We start from the raw sequence: 18,587 nt of genomic DNA on the forward strand, positions 1-18,587 counted from the left end.
CATGCTCAGGCAGAAAGCCCTATACCATTTCAGACAAAAACTTCTTAAAAACTTCCAGTGTTGGAGCACCTACAACTTCTGGAGGCAGGTTGTTCCACTGATTAATTGTTCTGTCAGGAAATTTTCCCTTAATTCTAGATTGCTTCTCTCTTTGATTAGTTTCCATCCATTGCTTCTTGTTCTGCCTTCAGGCGCTTTGGAGAATAGCTTGACCCCCTCTTCTTTGTGGCAGCCCCTGAGATATTGGAACACTACTATCATGTCCCCCCTCGTCCTTCTCTTCATTAAAACTAGACATACCCAATTTCAGCAACGTTCCTTATATGTTTTAGCCTCCAGTCCCCTGATCATCTTTGTTTTTCTTCTCTGTACTCTTTCTAGAGTCTCAAGTCTCTTTTTTACATCATTGCAGGATGTAAGGTGTTCCAAGAAAATCTCCCCTTTGCAATTGTCTGGTGGAGAATTTGTCAATGCTGATGGTGCGGTTCTCCCATTTTTCAGAAAAAAAATTACAAGTGGCCCAGGAGAGACATTTCAGCACGCCAACATAACAAGTTATGTTAGCAGGTAGAATCTTTTTCTGGTAGGTCACCTTATGTTAAGGGACACCAGCTCCCCTCAAATAAATTGGCAACCCCTCCATTTTAGGAAATCTAGTACTATAATCTAGTTCACTCAGTTAGCTGGGGAATAAAACGGGAAGAAAGACATAGTCTGTACTGTTTGTCTGTGTATGGGATGTAAATTTACCTCATAAATATACACAACAATGTAGAGTATGTGCACTGTAAATTTAATAAATCAATGAAGCCGCTTTACCTCAGAGGCCCATTCTAGTTTTGGGCCACAAGATCACATTTTTATATAATAAATTCAGTTTATTATATACAAATAGTTCTACAGAAGTATACAGGAAAAATAGTTTCATATAGTTCTTATCCTAGGATCATTTTTTCAGTTGCTTTCTTTTCACCATCCTGTTCTTCAATCTGGACCTCAGGGCCCTGATCATGCTTAGCTAGGGGATAAATGGGAATAATACCAGCCTGGTATTTATACCTTTGATGATGCTACCTAGTCAAGAAATGAAACGTCTACAAGAAAACAACCCAGCTCAGAAAAACATCAAAGACTTGACAGTTCATTTCTGAGCTACAAATAGTCTCTTCTATTAATACCAACTTGCCATAACTTTTCCAATCCTTCAGTGGGATATGTAAGTACCGTATACAGTCATACAGGCCTTGGGAATTAAAGACAAATATTTTACCAGCATGGTATGGAAATTGGCTCCAGCTTGTTTGCTATAGGATCCCTAATCTGGGGTCATGCTTTTTGTTTTGTTCGCTCTTACGCATTTCTCCAAGTTCATTTGGGTTTACTGAACTCAGTGTTCTATAATGAATTCAATTGCAATCAGACTGTTCCTTTTTTTATTTGCTTGCTGCAGTCCCTTGTGCCCAAGAGGAGTATTTTCTAAGCCTAAAGGGTGCTATGGTAGCGCAGTTCCAAAAAGTAGGAACTGCTAGCCAGGGACTTCATAGTTCAAATTTATCTAGCCTCCACTATAGCTCTTAGCAAACAGCTCTTTGCATTGTTTTCCAAGGCAGTTTCTCTCGATCTACTATGGTTTATTTTATTTTATTTATATTTCACCTTTATTATTATTTTTAATAAGCAACTCAAGCTGGAGAACTCATCTAATACTCCTTCTTCCTCCTATTTTCCCCACAACCCCCCCTGTGATGTGAGTTGGGCTGAGAGAAAGAGTGACTGGCCCAAATAATCCAGCCGGCTTTCATGCCTAAGGCGGGACTAGAACTCATAGTCTCCGGGTGATTGGCCCAAAGTCATCCAGCCGGCTTTCATGCCTAAGGCGGGACTAGAACTCACAGTCTCCGAATTTCTATCCTAGTGCCAACTAACCACTAGACCAAAGTGGAAAAAGGAATTTATTCCTCTAGGATTACAATGATATGTGCTTTTACTTGTTGTAGGTTTTAAACAAAACTTCCTTCATATTTAAAATGCTCTCTATTTAGAGGATAGTTTGGATAAGTTTAACCATATGACTTGTGGAAGAAATATTTTTTAAAAGAAGTACAGGAGAAATTGAGTTGTGGTTTGGGATGGCCTGAAAGTATTTTGATGCTTACTTAGTGAGCAACAGTTAAAAATAAATAAAACATACACCTAGCTATTGATTGTCAAGAATGCCAGCTGTAGCATTTACATACACAGGCCTGCCTTCTCTTTTCCCTTTGGTTGACATCTTTTCTTAGTATTGATCTTATTTCCATTTTTCCCCTTGGATTTCTAGGATGTCTGTCAGCTTGAACAAGGAGAAGGAGACAGATCTCATTGCTGAAGGAGTGACTGGTCAGATGTTCAACAAGCACGTATTTCGGATACAACTCTTTTGGGGAAGAGATGGTATTGCAAATAGGTTGGTTCTGGAAGAAGGAGGAGGAGAAATTATAAAAAAAAAGTGGTTGAAAGGCAAGTAGGAACTTTATCTAAGGTAATCCACACATAAACAGAGAGGACCTTTTCCTCAAATATACTCATCATTAGGGAAGGTAGAAGAATGTATGAAATAAAAAGTTAAGTATTTGGTTAACACACTTCTCAATTCAAATTGTTTGAGAGAAACGAACACTTCTAAAGCACAAACCACCAATTAGTTACTGCAATTAATTGTGCAAATGAAGGGTTTTTGTATGCAGACAGTACAAATTTGCCATTGTAAAATTGTGGTTTTTGTGCCTGTTATCTTTGTTGGAATGACAAAAATTGGAAATACTTTAAATTGGTTAATCTAGAACAGTTTCTTAACCCTTGGCAACTTTGTATGACTTCAACTTCCACAATTCCCTAGCCAGCATCCACTGATTATTTTTTAATAAATAAAAATAAATCCAGTCTGAAAAATTGGCTGACTGTGCCACAAATCAAAATAATAACAATAAATAATTAACACTATCAAACCTCCACATCTGCCTATCTCAGATCCTTGGGAAGGACTCAATAGGTGGATAAAAATGCCAAATCCAGTATAAACATCTGGCTGACTATGCAACCAACCATAATAAATAATTAAGGTTCCTTCCAGCCCAATTATTCTATTCTATTCTATTCTATTCTATTCTATTCTATTCTATTCTATTCTATTCTATTCTATTCTATTCTATTCTATTCAACATCCCAGCAAAAAAAGTTAGGAAGCCATAATAATCTTACTATACCGTATTGATTCCCAATACATCTTATTTTTATTTCTCACCATCATAGCAATCAGGCATCTTCAATACGCCATCAAAACAACTGCTTTCAGCTTCAAAACTACAAGTCTTATTCTGACTTCGGCAGAAAAATGTGACTGTTTCACCATGATGAACAAGACCATTTGGGATCTCATAGGCCCAAACTTTACGTCCATGGTAGATTATCCGGCTCCTTTGGGCAATGATGGGACAGCGAGCTAGAACAGGAAAGAAAGAAGTAAAGGGGTCATCTGGAAGGGCAAACAGAAGTCAGAGGTGGAATTTAATGGGAGGTCGATAAAATATTATGGGAGGGAGTGAAAAAGGAAGATACCTCTACAGTAAGGCAGTTGGGACCAGCTTCCATTTTTCAGGCAGATGACTCTGTTAGAACCATCTAGGTAGAAGTCCTTGTGACATAAGTAATAGATTACAGTTCCTACAGGATATTCAGACTGGTGCACAGCCACCAGTGTTGCCTGTGCAACGTTGGTTGGCCGGGAACAGGTAACAGCTGATGAGAAAAAAACAAAGTCTTAAGTAAGTCCGCAAGTTATATGGATGGATTAATTAAAGATCAATGGAAGAGAACTTATATGGAAGTATGGAATGACCTATGAAATGTCTATTTAAATGGAAAGATATGTAGAAGGAGTTATGGCTTAATGGTTAAAAGGGCAATAGCAATAGCACTTATACTACTTTATACTGCCTTACAGCAGTCACTAAACGGTTTATAATATTTCTCCCCACAATCTGGTCCTCATTTTACCAACCTGGGGAGGATGGAAGGCTGAGTCAACTTTAAGCCAGTCAGGATTGAACTCCTGGCTGTAGGCGGTTTGCCTGCAATACTGCATTCTAACCACTGCACCACCATAGCTCTTATAATGAATATATGAATACATGTGAATAAATAGATCTCTCAGTATGAAGATGGATAGAAATTGACAAGTCTTATGTTTTGGTTTACAGGTGGTTGATCCAGGTGTATATGCCTGGTCACCCTTATGTTAAGTTTGTGGTTCAACATATTACTACTATGGCCATGAAATAGAATATTTCTACTTGACCACATTTAAGAAACCTGAAAGAAGTTGTAATTATCTTCCTCTACTGTTGTGTCTTGACAACTTACGATGGCAAGTTGGAGCATTGTCTGACCATTCCTTATTTTCTTGGCATAGGAGTGAATTGGACCCTTGCAGCCAATATCTATATAGCAAGGGGGAAAAAAAAAAGAGAAAGATGGCAATATTAGGGAATAACCATTCATATTTTCAAATACAGGTGATCCTCCACTTACAGCCATTCGTTTAGTGATGATTCAAAGCACTGAAAAAAGTGACTTAGGACCAGTTTTTATACTTACTTAATATTTTAATCTGTATAGTTTTTCATGCTTTAATATTTAAATTATTTTTTACTTGTTTTATAACTGGCGAGCTGCCCAGAGTCACACTGCAGGGGAGATTGGTGGCATAAAATTTAATAAATAAATAATATACATGAATAAAATTATGACCATTGCAGCATCACCAAGGTCAGGTGATCAGAATCCAGGTGCTTGGCAACTGACATGTATCTATGACAGCTGTACTATCCCAGGGTCATGTGATCACCATCTGGGACCTGGCCAATTGACTTCTGATAAGCAAACTCAATGGTGGGAGCCAGATGACCTTAATGACCATAAGATTCACTGAATAACTGCAGTAATTTGCTTAATAACTGGGGCAAAATGTAGGCCATAGTTGTGAGGCCTACTGAGTTGTGAGACTTACTGAGGCAAAACTCATTTAACAACTTTTTCACTTAGTAATGGAAATGTTAGGCTCAACTGTGGTCATAAGGACTACCTGTAGTGCTTTCAGGAAAGGTAGTCAACTAAACAACCACAAAGACAAAGATTTCATATTCTTCAGTGAATTCTACGGTGTGTAGGAATTCTCAAAGGGATGTTAGAAATTGAAATGTAGAAATTGAAACTGAGCAATCATTATTCCTATTTGCTCATAAGATCTGTAGGGTCTTCCTACAAGTTGTAGGAGGACGTGTAAATGGGTTGAGATAGTGAAGAGAAGAGTCCAATTCTATTGTATGCTAATGCAAAAGCTACATATGCTCTGTTGTTCCTAAGTAGGCCAATTAGTTAGACAGTGTTTTTCAACCTCAGCAACTTTTAAGATGAATGGACTTCAACTCCCAGAATTCCTTAGCCAGCATGCTGGCTGGAGGATTCTGGGAATTGAAGTCCAAACATCTTAAAGTTGCTGAGGTTGAGAAACATACTGAGTTAGGAGATGAAGCATATGTGTATTGCTTAGAATTTTAGGATAGCCTTCAGTGAAGAAATGGAGTGCTAGACTCACCCAGGTTTACACCTATAGAGCACTTCCTTTCCTATGGTATAAGGACCATTTTCATGGTATCCATTGTCAATCTCAGGGGGAGGTTTGCAAACATTTGAAATATTAAGAATATCTGGAAAAGAAGAAAACATACTGCAGATCAGGGATGTGTAAAGTCAATTAGGTCAACCATTAATTAGCCTTTTGGTGAAGACATTGATGTAATGGCTGTGCAAATCACCTTGAGGAACAATGAAGAAAAATTGTCAGATAAGATAAATCTGAATTCAAAGCAGAAATTTAATTTGAAAAAACGGGCCAGACCTGACTCTTCCTATTTTTCTTGAGTGTAAAAACAGAAGAAAGACACATTCAGACCTGCAAGAATTTGTTCCTGTTATTTCATAATAAAATTAGTATCAGCATTCATAACTTTGGTTTCCTGATTGGGAAACAGTTGGGGATCAAAGATGGCTTTGGATTGGATAAAGATTTTTAGACAAGACATGACTATGAGATTGGTTGTATTGAGTAATTATTAATAATTAGGAAATAGTACCTTCGCACCGTGCAGTGATACTCCACTTTTTGTCTCCTTGACAACGGCTGATTGACATTTCTTGTCCATCCAGCATTCTATATCCAGATTTGCAGGTCACCGTCATGAAGTCTCCAAACACATGGGATTCCTGGGCCAAGTGTGTCTCAGCATTATCAACTGTCATGGGCCATGGACATCTTAAGGCTTGGATGAACACAGAAAGAACAACATGAGCACAATCAGGAAGGATCTAGGATGGCTGGCTTAGGAATTCTGGGAGTTGAAGTCCATGAGTCATAAAAGAGCCAAGATTGCCTATCCCTGAGGTCACTTAAAGCACCAAGGATGGAAGATTTCTAAGATCTAATGCAGGGATGGGCAAGTATGGCCACTTTATGACCTGTGGATTTAACTCCCAGAATTCTTCAGCTCTAAGGAATTCTGGGAGTTGAAGTCCACAGGTTGTAAAGTGGCCATAGTTGTCCACCCCATCTAATGGATGCTTTGAAAGATAAACATGGGAGATTCCTTGTAAGACAAAACAAAATGTAATGAAAGCAAACACAGAAGGGCCTTTACTCTGGTAGGATGTCCTGCCCTCCTTTCAAAGGGCAAATAATCTGTAACTTACAACTCATTTTTTAACAACTGTTCAAAGTTACAACAGCATTTTAAAAAGTGAGTTGTGGTCACATGAGCAAAATTTGGGCACTTGGCCACCCGCATGTATTTATGACAGTTGCAATGTCCTGGGAGGGGGGTATCATGTGACTGCCATTTGGGACCTTCTGAACCAGCTTCCAACAAGAGTGCTGAAGGAATATAGTTAGTCCTCGACATAATCATTTGTTTAGCGACCATTTGAAGTTACAACAGCACTGAAATAAGTGACTTACGAGCGGCTCAAGGCTAACCCAGCCTTCCATCCTTCCAAGGTTGGTAAAATGAGGACCCAGATTGGGGCAATATGCTGACATTGTAAACCACTCAGAAAGGGCTGTAAGCACTATGGAATGGTATATAAATCTAAGTGCCATTGCTTATAACTAGTCCTCGCACTTATGACCGCTGCAGCATCCTCACGGTTATGTGATCAAAATTCGGGCAATAGGCAACTGAAACTCATTTACAGGGGTTGCAGTGTTCTGGGATCATGTGATTGCCATTTAAGACCTTCCCAGCCTACTTCTGACAGGAAGAGTCCATGAAGAAAGCCAGATTCGCTTAATGGCTGCATGTTTTACTTAACAACTGCAGTGATTTGTTGGCAAAAAAGTCATAAAATTGGGTTCAACTCATTTAACAATGACCTTGCTTAGCAACGGAAATTCTGCTCCAAATTGTAGTCATAACTCGAGGACTAGTTATAATGGGCTGGTTTAGCATAGAATGGGCATTTTACAGCCCGTGGACCACATCCAGCCCTTTGGCTATCCCTGTCCAGCCCACAGCATCAGGGGAGCAGGGCTTAGGGCAGTGGGGCATTAGCAGTGGAGGGCAGGGAATGCTACCACAAGCTGGGCGTTGCCAGGGGCGAGGCAGCAATGGCAGCAGGGTAACAGCAGGGGGTGGGGCAGGGGAGGGGAGAAGACAGGGGAAGAGGAGGTGGCCCTCCAAAACAATCCCAGTTTCTCATGCGGCTTCTTGGGAAAATTAATCGCCAGTTAGAATAAGAATAATAAGAATAATATCACTGGAATTATCTGGGAGATGAATGAAGACCGTAAACCAATATTTCTCAACTTTAGCAACTTTAAGATATTGTGGACTTAATAATAACAATAACAATATAACAACAACAACGATGACGACGATGATGATGGAAAGGACCTTGGAGGTCTAGTCCAACCGCCTGCTCAGGGAGGAAACCCTACACCATTTTGGACAAATGGCTGTCCAGTCTCTTCTTAAAAACTTCTAGTATTGGAGCATTCACCGCTTCTGGAGGTAGGTTGTTCCACTGGTTAATTGTTCTGTCAGGAAGTTTCTCCTTAGTTCTAGGTTGCTTCTCTCCTTGATTAGTTTCCATCTGTTGCTTCTTGTCCTGCCTTCAGGTGCTTTGGAGAATAGCTTGACTCCCTCTTCTTTGTGGCAGCCCCTGAGATACTGGAAGACTACTATCATGTCCCCCCTCGTCCTTCTCTTCATTAACTAGACATACCCAATTCCAGCAACTGTTCCTTATATGTTTTAGCCTCCAGTCCCTTAATCATCTTTGTTGTTCTTCTCTGTACTCTTTCTAGAGTCTCAACATCTTTTTTTACATCGTGGTGACCTAGATGCAGTATTCCAAGTGTGGCCTTACCAAGGCATTGTAAAGTGGTATTAATACTTCAACTCCCAGAATTCATGGCTAGCTGGAGAATTCTAGGAGTTGAAACCAACACGTGTTAAAAGTTGCTAAACTTGAGAAATCCTGCTGCAAACTATTTCAGATTCCTGGGGCCCTAAAAATGATGTCAGTATATATCTACCTGGAGAAATGCAACTCAATCCACATTTACCATCGCACACACACTTTCTGGTTTTTGAACATTGGCGGCGTTCACAGCTCCTCTGACAAACGTGTCCTGTTCGCATTACAAAACTCTTTTTCCGTGAAGGACATTTGGTTTCAGTGATATTCCTTGCTGGAGAAAGTAAAAAGTATAAATGTTTATAAGTAGGTGACCAACTTTTTTACAATGAAAAGGAGGACACAAATACATTGAAGAAAAAAATATCGTAAATAAAAGAAACATTTTATTCATTGCAACAATAATATAGACAACTTGCATGTGCAAATTTTGCCAGCCGGGTGTTCTGGCGCGCTCAGCAGCAATTCCTATTGGCTTTCGAAAGCCAATAGTGGGAGTAGCACAGCTCATGCAAAAGTTGAAAAAAAAAACCCATCAAAAAAAGGTGCCGGAACGCCATTCTGAGCGTTCTATGAGGGAAAAAAAAGCCCTGCAGATTAGTCTTCAAATATCGAAAAGGAGGACATGAAGGAGGACACTTTTTGAGGGAGGACAGAACTTACAAAAGGAGGACTGTCCTCCCTAAAGGAGGACGGTTGGTCACCTTATTATAAGATGCAACTGAAAAAGACTGGGTGTGGGAGTAGGAGAAGCTGAAATCCGAATATATCACACTTGATTTTTTAAAAAATATTTACTTTTTAAAAAAACTGCACAGAAGTTTTATAGCAGCAACAGCAAAATTATGAACAAAACTAGATTTTTAAAAATGGCAATATACACCTGTCTAATGAATAATCTATTTCTAGTTTGGTGCAGTGGTTAAGATGTTGACCTAGTCCTAGACCAGGGGTAGGCAACCTTGGCTTTTTTATGACTCGTGGATTGGCTGGCTCAGGAATTCTGGGAATTGAAGTCCATGAGTCATAAAAGAGCCAAAGTTGCCTACTCCTGTCCTAGACAAAAGGAGACTGGGTGTTCTAGTCCCACTTTAGGCATGAAAGCTGGCTGGTGACTTTGGGCCCATCAATCTCTCTCAATCTAACCCACCTCACAAGGTTGTTGTTGTGAAGAAAATAGGAGGAAGGCATATTGGAATGCTAATTACTTTGAGTTATGTATAAAGTATATATGTGGATGTACATATACATACAAACACACGCATGTGCACACACTCATATCTGTACAGGTAGTCCTCAAGTTAGAACCCTTTGTTTAGCAACCATTTGAAGTTCCAACAGGTCTGAAAAAGTGACTTACAAGTGCTTCTCACACTTACAACTGTTGCAGCATTCCCGTGGTTGCATGATCAAAATTCAGCTTAGCAACTGATAAGATACCAAGCTGATAAGAAACCTCTTAGCAACTGATATCTATTTACAACAGTTGCGGCATCCTAAGATCATGCAATCATCATTTGTGATCTTCCCAGTCAATGGGAGGGGGAGTGGATTCACATAATGACCATGATTCATTTAACAACTGCAGTGATGCACTTAACTGTGGCAAAAAAGTCATAAAATTGGACATGACTTACCTAAGCCATGCTTAAGGGAAATTCCAGTCACAATTGCAGTTATAAGTCAAGGGCTGCCTCTATAAATCTATCTATCTCATAACATTTAAGACTGAAATTACAGTGGAAAAATGGAAGGCCCAGAAGATCTTCTGTGCAGCATAGTAGTCCAAAAGTTGTTCAGATAGAAAAAAAATCTAGATATCTTCCCTTTTCATTGTGAGCTTAAAAAAAAAAGGGAAGAAAGTATCCCATTTGGCATTTTCTAATCTAGATTAGGCATCTGAGAATGATGGGCCTTGTAGTGCAGAGACCAATAGAACAAAAGCTAAATTAGAAAATCTGTCAGGAATTAAGATGTTTGTTAGCGTGACTTTGCCCCCAAATGGGCTTTCTGATGGGAAGCGTGATTTTGCTTTTTCTTTCCATCCTGTGACACATAAGGTAATATCGGTGTTTGGGCTCATTTCCTCTTTGTGTATTTTTTAAATGTCCCTCAGCAGAACCTTTTAAGCTCTGCCTCATTAGCCTGTTGTTGGCTTTGATTCATTCCCCCAGAGCAGATTCCTGCGGATTTTCCAACAAGAAAGATGTCAAGCTGAAACTTAATCTAAACTGAAAACAAAGAAAGCCAAATTCAAACCAAAGTTCGTTTTTTCCCTCACAGTCTAGCAGAAGGCATGAAGGTGTGAACAGAACATGAAGGAACAAAAATTGGATTCCTGCGCGATAAACACTGTTTAAAAGCAAAATGTCATGGATATTGTCTGGAGGGTTGGCTGTATAAACTGAAACAAAAAAATAAACAGCTACAGACTCCTTCCTCACCTGCTGCGTATTTTAATTTTGCTATTGATGATAGGAATTTATTTTAAGATTGTTCACTCATTGAGATGAGTGAATAAATGAATCAATTAAAAAATGATGGGGTGTTAACTCAAGCCCCACCCCAGATTACACCCTTCGATTTACAACCATTTGTTTAGTGACTTTTGTTACAACAGCAACTGAAAAAAGTGACATGACTGTCAGAATTCAGATGCTTGGCAACTGGTTCATATTTATTTATTCATACAGTATTTTTGACGGTTGCAGCGTCCTGGGGTCATGTGATAACCTTTTGCAACCTTCTGACAAGCAAAGTGAATAGGGGAGCCAGATTCACTTAACAACCATGTTACAAACTTAACAACTGCAGTGATTAACTTAACAACTGTAGAAAGAAATGGGGCAAAACTCACTTAGCAACAGAAATTTTGGGCTCAGTTGTGGTCGTTGAGGACTACCTGTAATCATGAATACATCTTTATTTTGAATATTTCTAGACCCTCTTTTCTCAGTAGGTAGGCAATAAATTACATATTCAAAATCTAATACGAAAATGAAGGAAACTTAAAAAAAGAACAGAAATAAACAAATATGCAGATTGAGGGTATATATATTTTTTTAACTCTTTGTGAAGGCTAAAAAGTAGTACAGAGGCCAATAGATGTTTGTAGACTTTCTCCCTCTTCTAATTCAAAAGGAGACTTTGGTCAAATTTTTTCCCTAGTTTTCTTCAGAGAAAAGGAACCGGAAGAGAGATGACAGGAAAAGGCTGTCTGCCCCTAGGTCAAACATATTCTAATTTGGGGAGAAAATTACTTGTCCTGGGCCCCAATTATGGATCTTCCACGAAGAAAGTACAGGTAGTCCTTGACTTACAACCATTCATTTAGTGACTGTTCAAAATTACAATGGCACTGAAAAAAATGGGGTATGACAGGTTCTTGCACTAAATCAGCATCCCCAGGGTCATGTGATCAAAATTCAGGTGCCTTGAAACTGGCATGCATTTATGATGGTTGCACTGTCCCAGGATCACATGATCACCATTTGCGACCTTCCCAGCTGGCTTCTGCCAACTAAAGTCAATGGAGGAAGCCAGATTTCCTTAACAACTACATGATTCATTTACTTACTTAACAGCTGCTTGCTTAACAATGGTAATAATGGACGTAATTATGATCATAAGGGGAAGAACTACTTGAGCAAGGGGTTGGATTAGATGACCTCCAAGGTCCCTTTCAATTATTCTATTCTATTCTATTCTATTCTATTCTATTCTATTCTATTCTATTCATAAAGGAAAAACATATTTCTCCACCTTGCCCCAAGAAGGTCTTAGATATCTCAGAGACATTTCAACTTTGAGGTCTTCCAAGTTGAATAGTAGAGATGTTCAGACACATTGGTACTGAAGATTTTCAAGAAGGTGCTGGGCACATCTTCAGATAGGATGCAATTCACGTCCCCCTTTTTGTTTTTACATAATTCTGATTAGAAAAGTACTTCGAACTAATCAACGTGAGTGAATGACCTATCTTAAGGCAGAAATGCCTAAGGATATTACTGTGGGAGGGGGGAATGGTGTTGTGGAGTTATTTATTAAAATATCAGCAACTAGGAATAACCTAGAGATGATCTATGGGGCTAGGGAATTATTATGAGAGTCTAGTAAACCCCTAAGTAGCCTGATAGCAAGGATGAAATGTGCTGAAGGCTTTTTCTGCTCTGGCAGTTATTAACAGGGATTGAATATAAAGTAGCTGGTAACTGAAAAACAATGGTGGAGGCAAGCAGAAATCAGCAAGAGGGACAAAATAGTGTTACTGGGAAGGAACTGTCCCATTTATTACAACATTTGTAAAGTATAGGAAGTTTTGACTTACGACCATAACTGAGTCCAAAATTTCCATTGCTAAGCAGGACAGTTAAGTGAGTTTTGACCCATTTTATGACCTTTCTTGCCACAGTTGTTAAGGTGTTAAGTTAGTAACACGATTGTTGAGTGAATCTGGCTTTCCCATTGACTCTGCTTCTCAGAAGGTCACAAAAGGGGATCACATGACCCAGGGACATGGCAACTGTCATAAACACACGCCAGTTACCAAGCATCTGAATTTTGATCACGTGACCACAGGGATGCTGCAGTGTCGTTGTAACTTTGAATGGTCACTAAAAGAACGACTGTAAATCGAGGATTACCTGTAGTTTTACCCTTACCTGCCAACTGATGTCTTATGCCTTTTCTTCAAAGCTCAACCGGTCTGAGAAGTGAAACTGGTCCAACATACAGAAGAGTTTTCAAAGCTTTCTGTTTCGGTATTTTAATTTTGGAAATCCTCCTTAATTTGGAGGATAGTCGTATGCGAGGGAAAAAATCAATCCAAAAGCAAATTAGCTTGAGAACTAAGTTTTCTTGCATTTCCAATTAATTTTATTTTAGAATCCCAAGGCCCAGCTGGGCATCTCTCTGTTTTTCTTAGTGTTCCCAAACCGAATATCTAGTTCTCTGTGGTCCTATACAGGTCTTTGTAGTGTTTGGCCACCAGCTTGCTCCAAAATCTTTCGCAATCATTTAATGACATGTATTTTGCAGTGTTGGAGCACTCTTGAAAGATGGTTGATGGATTCACGTATCATATTAAACCATTGTTTAATGAACATTGTGCACCACAACTGGCTAGGTTCATACAATATGCTGCCATAAACCATAGTTTACAAATCAGAATGGTTGGGTGTAACACATTAAAACAAATCACCTTCTGGATTGGCTGGTATGTTTACTCAACCTGCTATTACAGAGATTTAAGTTCCAATCACCGTCCCAGGTTTAAATATCATCCAAGGCAGTGGTGGGATTCAGCCGGTTTGCACCACTTCAGCAAAACCGGTAGCTAATTTTTTTGTTGCCCAGGCCCAGAATGGACTTCCGGAAGCAGCATACACACAGAGAACTGGTTGTTCACATATTTGAATCCCACCACTGACCCAGGGGAAAATATGTGTTGACTTTTGAAAGAGGACTGATAGTTAAATTGGTTTTATTTTTATTTTTCTAGTCTATACTTCCCACTGAACTCTGCAAACTAAGCCATAGTTCATGAGAATTTGTCTCTCTCTGTGTGTGTGCATGTGATGGAAATAAACTTTATCAATGCTTGTTTAAAACCACAGTAGCTCAGATCTGTGTTATTTAACTATCACCCTTGGGTCTGGGTTTGCAATCCCAGATTGCACATATATGAATGTCCCCCTTCTTCATTTGCTTGAGCAAAAGACAGTCAAACCTTTCTCTCCCATGATTGTGAACAGAAGGCACAACTGTTGTTCCTGTGCTTTTAACAGCCTTTTAATATCTAAGAAATTGTCATGGCTATATAAAGCAAAAATCACCTGCCCTTGCGCACAACCTTAATTGTGAAGAAGGTGACAATTCTAATAAGATGCTAATGAGAAGTAACACCCATTTTCAAAAATCCCTGAGATTGCACTTTAAATATATCCTACATGGAAAGGAAGGGTGTGGTGTTAAGAAAGAAAATAGATTTTGTTCATTAAGCATATTTTTTTCTTGCATTTAATTTAGAACAGTGTTTCTCAACCTTGACAATTTTAAGGCATGTGGACTTCAACTCCCAGAATTCTGGGAGTTGAAGTCCACATGCCTTAAAATTGTCAAGGTTGAGAAACACTGATTTAGAAGAATCCAGCTGGAATATACTCAACTTTGAATGATTTTAATAAGCTAAGCTGGGTCAGACCTAATCAAGTCTAGCTGGGAAAATTTCATAACTGTAAATATTAGGACTATACAGGAAAAAGGTCAGTTCCATATTGCTGCCTAAAGTTCTAAATTGACTGTAAAATAACAAGCTCAAACAACAAAAATATGTTTTAATATACAAGAGGAAAGTTGCTTTACTATCCATGGCCACCAGATGGAGAAATATATTCTAAAACTGACAGTTTTATATTAATTTGCAAGAAAAAAAATCCAAGACATTTATGTTCTGTACCTATTTGTTAGTTATTTCTGTCCTTTACCCCCCTTTTTTTTCTCAGAGATTCCATTACTGTGGAATCCAGTGGGCAGTAATGTATTTTGGAGTATTTCTTCATATTTTGCACCTTTATAAAGATTTTAAAGCTTAGTCACTTTGGGAATAAATAAACCAAGCAATGAAACACAATCCAAGTTATTATGTATAATATATTCCAAACAGAGAAAATACAACTACTATTAAACTTTTCTCAGTAATAATATTGATGGAGTGCTATTTTATGCAGTTATGAAACTAGCGAAGCTGAATGCGAGTTCCATTATTTACTTTTTTTAGCCCCACAAATAAACAATAGAACCATATCAATTGCATTACCATATAGCACATTTAAATCTAGACTAAGTAGTTGAAAGGTATTTTCTGTGATGTTGGTGGAAAATGTCATTCACATATAGTATGATTTTATATATATATAAAATCTGAATACACGATTAAGCATGTACTTCCCTAAAATAGACATGCTAGCTTAAATATTTCTGGATCTTTCTCAAATGCATTAAATCTCTGTAGAAAATCAATAATTGTGTAATTATAACATATAATTACACACACATACATGTAAATGTGATTATGGAAAACACCTTGAGTATATCTGTAGACAAATGAATGTGTAGATTTCATACACTGTTAGAAAGCTAAATGAGGCATAAATACCTTCGTTTTAAAAATATTTGCATTTCAGAAATTAACGATTGGATGGACAGAGAGAGAAAACATGTGAAAGTATGCATGTAGAAGTTTATAAGTACAGACTAGCAATATTATTTAGTGCTTAGAATGTGGCATTCAAGATATGAGAAAGTTGAGTAGATAAATGTCACAGCTTAGACCAGTGGTTCTCAATCTTTTTAATGCCGTGACCCCCAACCGGTCGTAAGTCGAGGACTACTCAACTGGTGCAGCACCGTTTGCAGAATGGGACTTTTGGCGGGCTCAGCAGGGCAGAGACAGCCTGGACAATTCCTATTGGCTTTTGAAAGCCAATAGAATTAGACTCTATTCAAGAGAGTCTATTCTATTGGCTTTCAAAAGCCAATAGAATAAAAGGGGGTAGCACAGCTAAGGAAAAGGGAGGGAAAAATGGCGGACTGCATTGTTTGGCGACCCCCATGAAATAGTCGTTCGACCCCAAATGGGGTCCCGACCCACAGGTTGAGAACAACTGGCTTAGACCATTTATCTGGGAAGCCTCAATTTTCTATCTGTAAAATAGCTTGAAAAAGGCTAAGTGTCTTCAGTAGATTTTTCAGAATAAATAATTACATCCCCCGGTAAGATCCTTTTATTCAGGGCAGTTTGCTTTGTGTCTTTGTATCCTAATGCAGGAAAAGTTTTTAAAAAGTATCTCAAGTCTTCAATACAAACATTGCTTTTATTTACCTTATTATATTATTATATATTTATTATTTTATTTATTTCCACCTGAGTGGAAGAAAAGAAACAGATAATTAAACACATGTCCTTAACTTATCTTCTGGCAGAAGGACTCACAATTATTTTTGCTCCTATCTCCTATGCAAATCAATGGAGGACAGTCATATTTTCCATCTGGCTACCTTTTAAACCAGATATGTCCAACCTGCAGCCATAAGCTACATACGGCCCTGGACAGCTAGCAATGCAGCCTCCCAAGATAATAATAACATGCCAAAAAATAAAGGAAGTTTGTTATTTATATACATTAAGCATACTATATATTTTATATGCGGCCCAAGATAATTTCTCTTCACCCAATGAGGCCCAGGCAAGCCAAAAGTTTGGACAACCATGTTTTAAACAACCCAGAAGCTTTTATAGTATCACAGCTGATGCTAGGTGTGCCACTCCATCAATGCACCTTAAAAAATACTTTGGGCTGAATGTGGCTCACTTAGGCTAACAGCTAAGGTAGGATGGGTCAGAGCAGACCCAAGAAGACTAGATGCTGAAAGAATAATCAACCTTACATTCTGCTTTAAGCTATGCTTTGTTCAATTCATGGTCTCTTAAATAAAAAAACCACAGTTGGCTGGCCTCACTAAGCTCACTATGTGGCTGGGTTCATTCGGATACAATAGTGGAAAGCAGCTCCTGTGTTCCTAACCCAGTACTTCGTGTTAAAAATTAGCAATTGTAGACCCCGGAGGAGAGGTATGAAGGAACTCACCTTCTATGTGCTTGGAGCCTTCTGAGATCTGGCAAGAAAGAAGCAGGAGAAGCAGCAGGGAGGCAAACCCAGACATAGTATTATAAGATACAAGAAGTTTCTTGGGAATCCTCAGTGTGGGGGCAGGAGAGGGGGCTGCTTTCAGTGGATGGGACACAGCGATCAGGTCAGTCCCATGTAAGGAAGGGGTGACAGGAAAGGGCTGAAGACCCAAGATTCTTGGGTGCTCTAGGGACTGATCTGAGATTCTCTTCTGAAGGATGAGGAGCAGGACTCAGCCTTACGGGTTGGGACAACTGTATAAAATCCAGCAGGGATTCTCCCGTGGGACTATATATCCATTTCTTCAGCCCTGCGGCCAAAGTTATTCATTAATAAGGCCCTGAGAGCGCCCTGCCAAAGGGCAGGCTGGCTTCCACATTTGTCACCAGGAACTCTGAACTCAAAAACAGGGATCAGGAGATGGGGATGGACCCAGGAGTCCAACTTCTCCATTCATTGGATTCACACCACCACCACCACCACCACCACCTGCCACATCATTCATCCAGGAAGAGGCCCGGGAACTTCCTGACCCTCCTGGTTGATGTTTCTCACAACACCCCATTTCCTTGCTCAAGTCTGTCCTAATTCTGCTTCTTCTGCAACCCCATCCAGGAGATATTCTTTTTTCCCTTCTCAACCACAGTTGCTTTAGACCCACCTATTCACTTGTCTTACAACGTCCCTTGAAGAGATGGGCTTTGTTTTGGGTGGGTGGGTGGCTGGGTAGATAGGTGGGATCTCTTAATAGGAGAAGGCTGGGAACCTGGATTCTCTAAAGAGATATGGTGCAATTAAAAAAGGAATTTAGAAAGGTCTCTCTCTCTCTCTCTCTCTCTCTCTCTCTCTCTCTCTCTCTCTCTCCCTCCCTCCCTCCCTCTGTGTCCTGCTGACTCCTTGGAGAAAGGCACCCGCTATGCTTTCTCTTTAAACTCTAACTCCTCCTTCCCAGCCTCAGCCTCCCCCTCCAAACCTTCCTGAGCAAGAGAGGCAGATCAGTCACAACCTGTTTCTTTCTCGAGCTCCGAGCCTTTCTCTGCTGCTCCATATCTTCCTCCGTTTTCTCCTCTCCCCCTTTCTCTTTTCCTTTCCTTTGCTCCGCTCCCCACTTCCTTGCTCTTCTATCCAATTACTCTCTTCCTCTCCCATCCCTTCCTCGGCATCTCTGGATTTTTCCCCTCCATCCTTTCTGCTATCCCCTTCTTTGCAAACTCTCTCTCCCTCGCCCTCGACCAAGCACCCCTTCATCTTCCGCCCGTCCTCTTTCCCTGCCCTTCATCGACCCACATCTCCCGCTCCCATTTCCCTCCTTTGGGCGGTGGATCTCTCCCTTCCACCCTCCGTCCTCTCCTCCTCCCCTGCCGTCTGTTTCCCCGGCAGCCCTTC

General features: G+C 39.6%; 1 protein-coding gene across 3 annotated transcripts; it reads right to left on the reverse strand.

Annotated features, from left to right (window-relative positions):
* Nucleotides 1-777: 777 nt before the first annotated feature.
* Nucleotides 778-18,303, reverse strand: LOC120304481 (protein lev-9-like). Of its 3 annotated transcripts, XM_039335104.1 has the most exons (10): nt 18,208-18,303; nt 17,863-17,976; nt 17,160-17,187; nt 8,630-8,785; nt 6,174-6,359; nt 5,636-5,747; nt 4,402-4,478; nt 3,598-3,777; nt 3,284-3,481; nt 778-2,453 (listed from the first exon to the last, which is right to left on the reverse strand). In XM_039335104.1, exons 4-10 carry the CDS (start codon nt 8,733-8,735, stop codon nt 2,389-2,391), a joined length of 924 nt encoding a protein of 307 aa, XP_039191038.1. In that variant the 5' UTR covers nt 8,736-8,785; nt 17,160-17,187; nt 17,863-17,976; nt 18,208-18,303; the 3' UTR covers nt 778-2,388. The 3 variants fall into 3 exon arrangements, with proteins under 3 accessions (XP_039191038.1, XP_039191037.1, XP_039191035.1); XM_039335103.1 differs by lacking the exon at nt 17,863-17,976 and having other exon boundaries at nt 18,208-18,300; XM_039335101.1 differs by lacking the exons at nt 17,863-17,976; nt 18,208-18,303 and having other exon boundaries at nt 17,160-17,799.
* Nucleotides 18,304-18,587: the final 284 nt, after the last annotated feature.

The sequence above is a fragment of the Crotalus tigris genome, unplaced genomic scaffold, assembly GCF_016545835.1.
Source record: "Crotalus tigris isolate CLP2741 ecotype Arizona unplaced genomic scaffold, ASM1654583v1 scf7180000017639.5415321, whole genome shotgun sequence".
Taxonomy (NCBI): Eukaryota; Metazoa; Chordata; class Lepidosauria; order Squamata; family Viperidae; genus Crotalus; species Crotalus tigris.

Excerpts from the sequence above, each read along its gene's own strand:
- LOC120304481 (XM_039335101.1), bottom strand. The coding sequence starts at position 17,235 with ATGTCTGGGTTTGCCTCCCTGCTGCTTCTCCTGCTTCTTTCTTGCCAG. Across the intron at positions 5,748-6,173 it reads TATCACTGCACGGTGCGAAG|ATATTCTTAATATTTCAAAT; the intron begins GTACTATTTCCT and ends CTTCTTTTCCAG. Across the intron at positions 2,454-3,283 it reads GATGCCTGATTGCTATGATG|AACCAACCTATTTGCAATAC; the intron begins GTGAGAAATAAA and ends TCCTTCTTCCAG.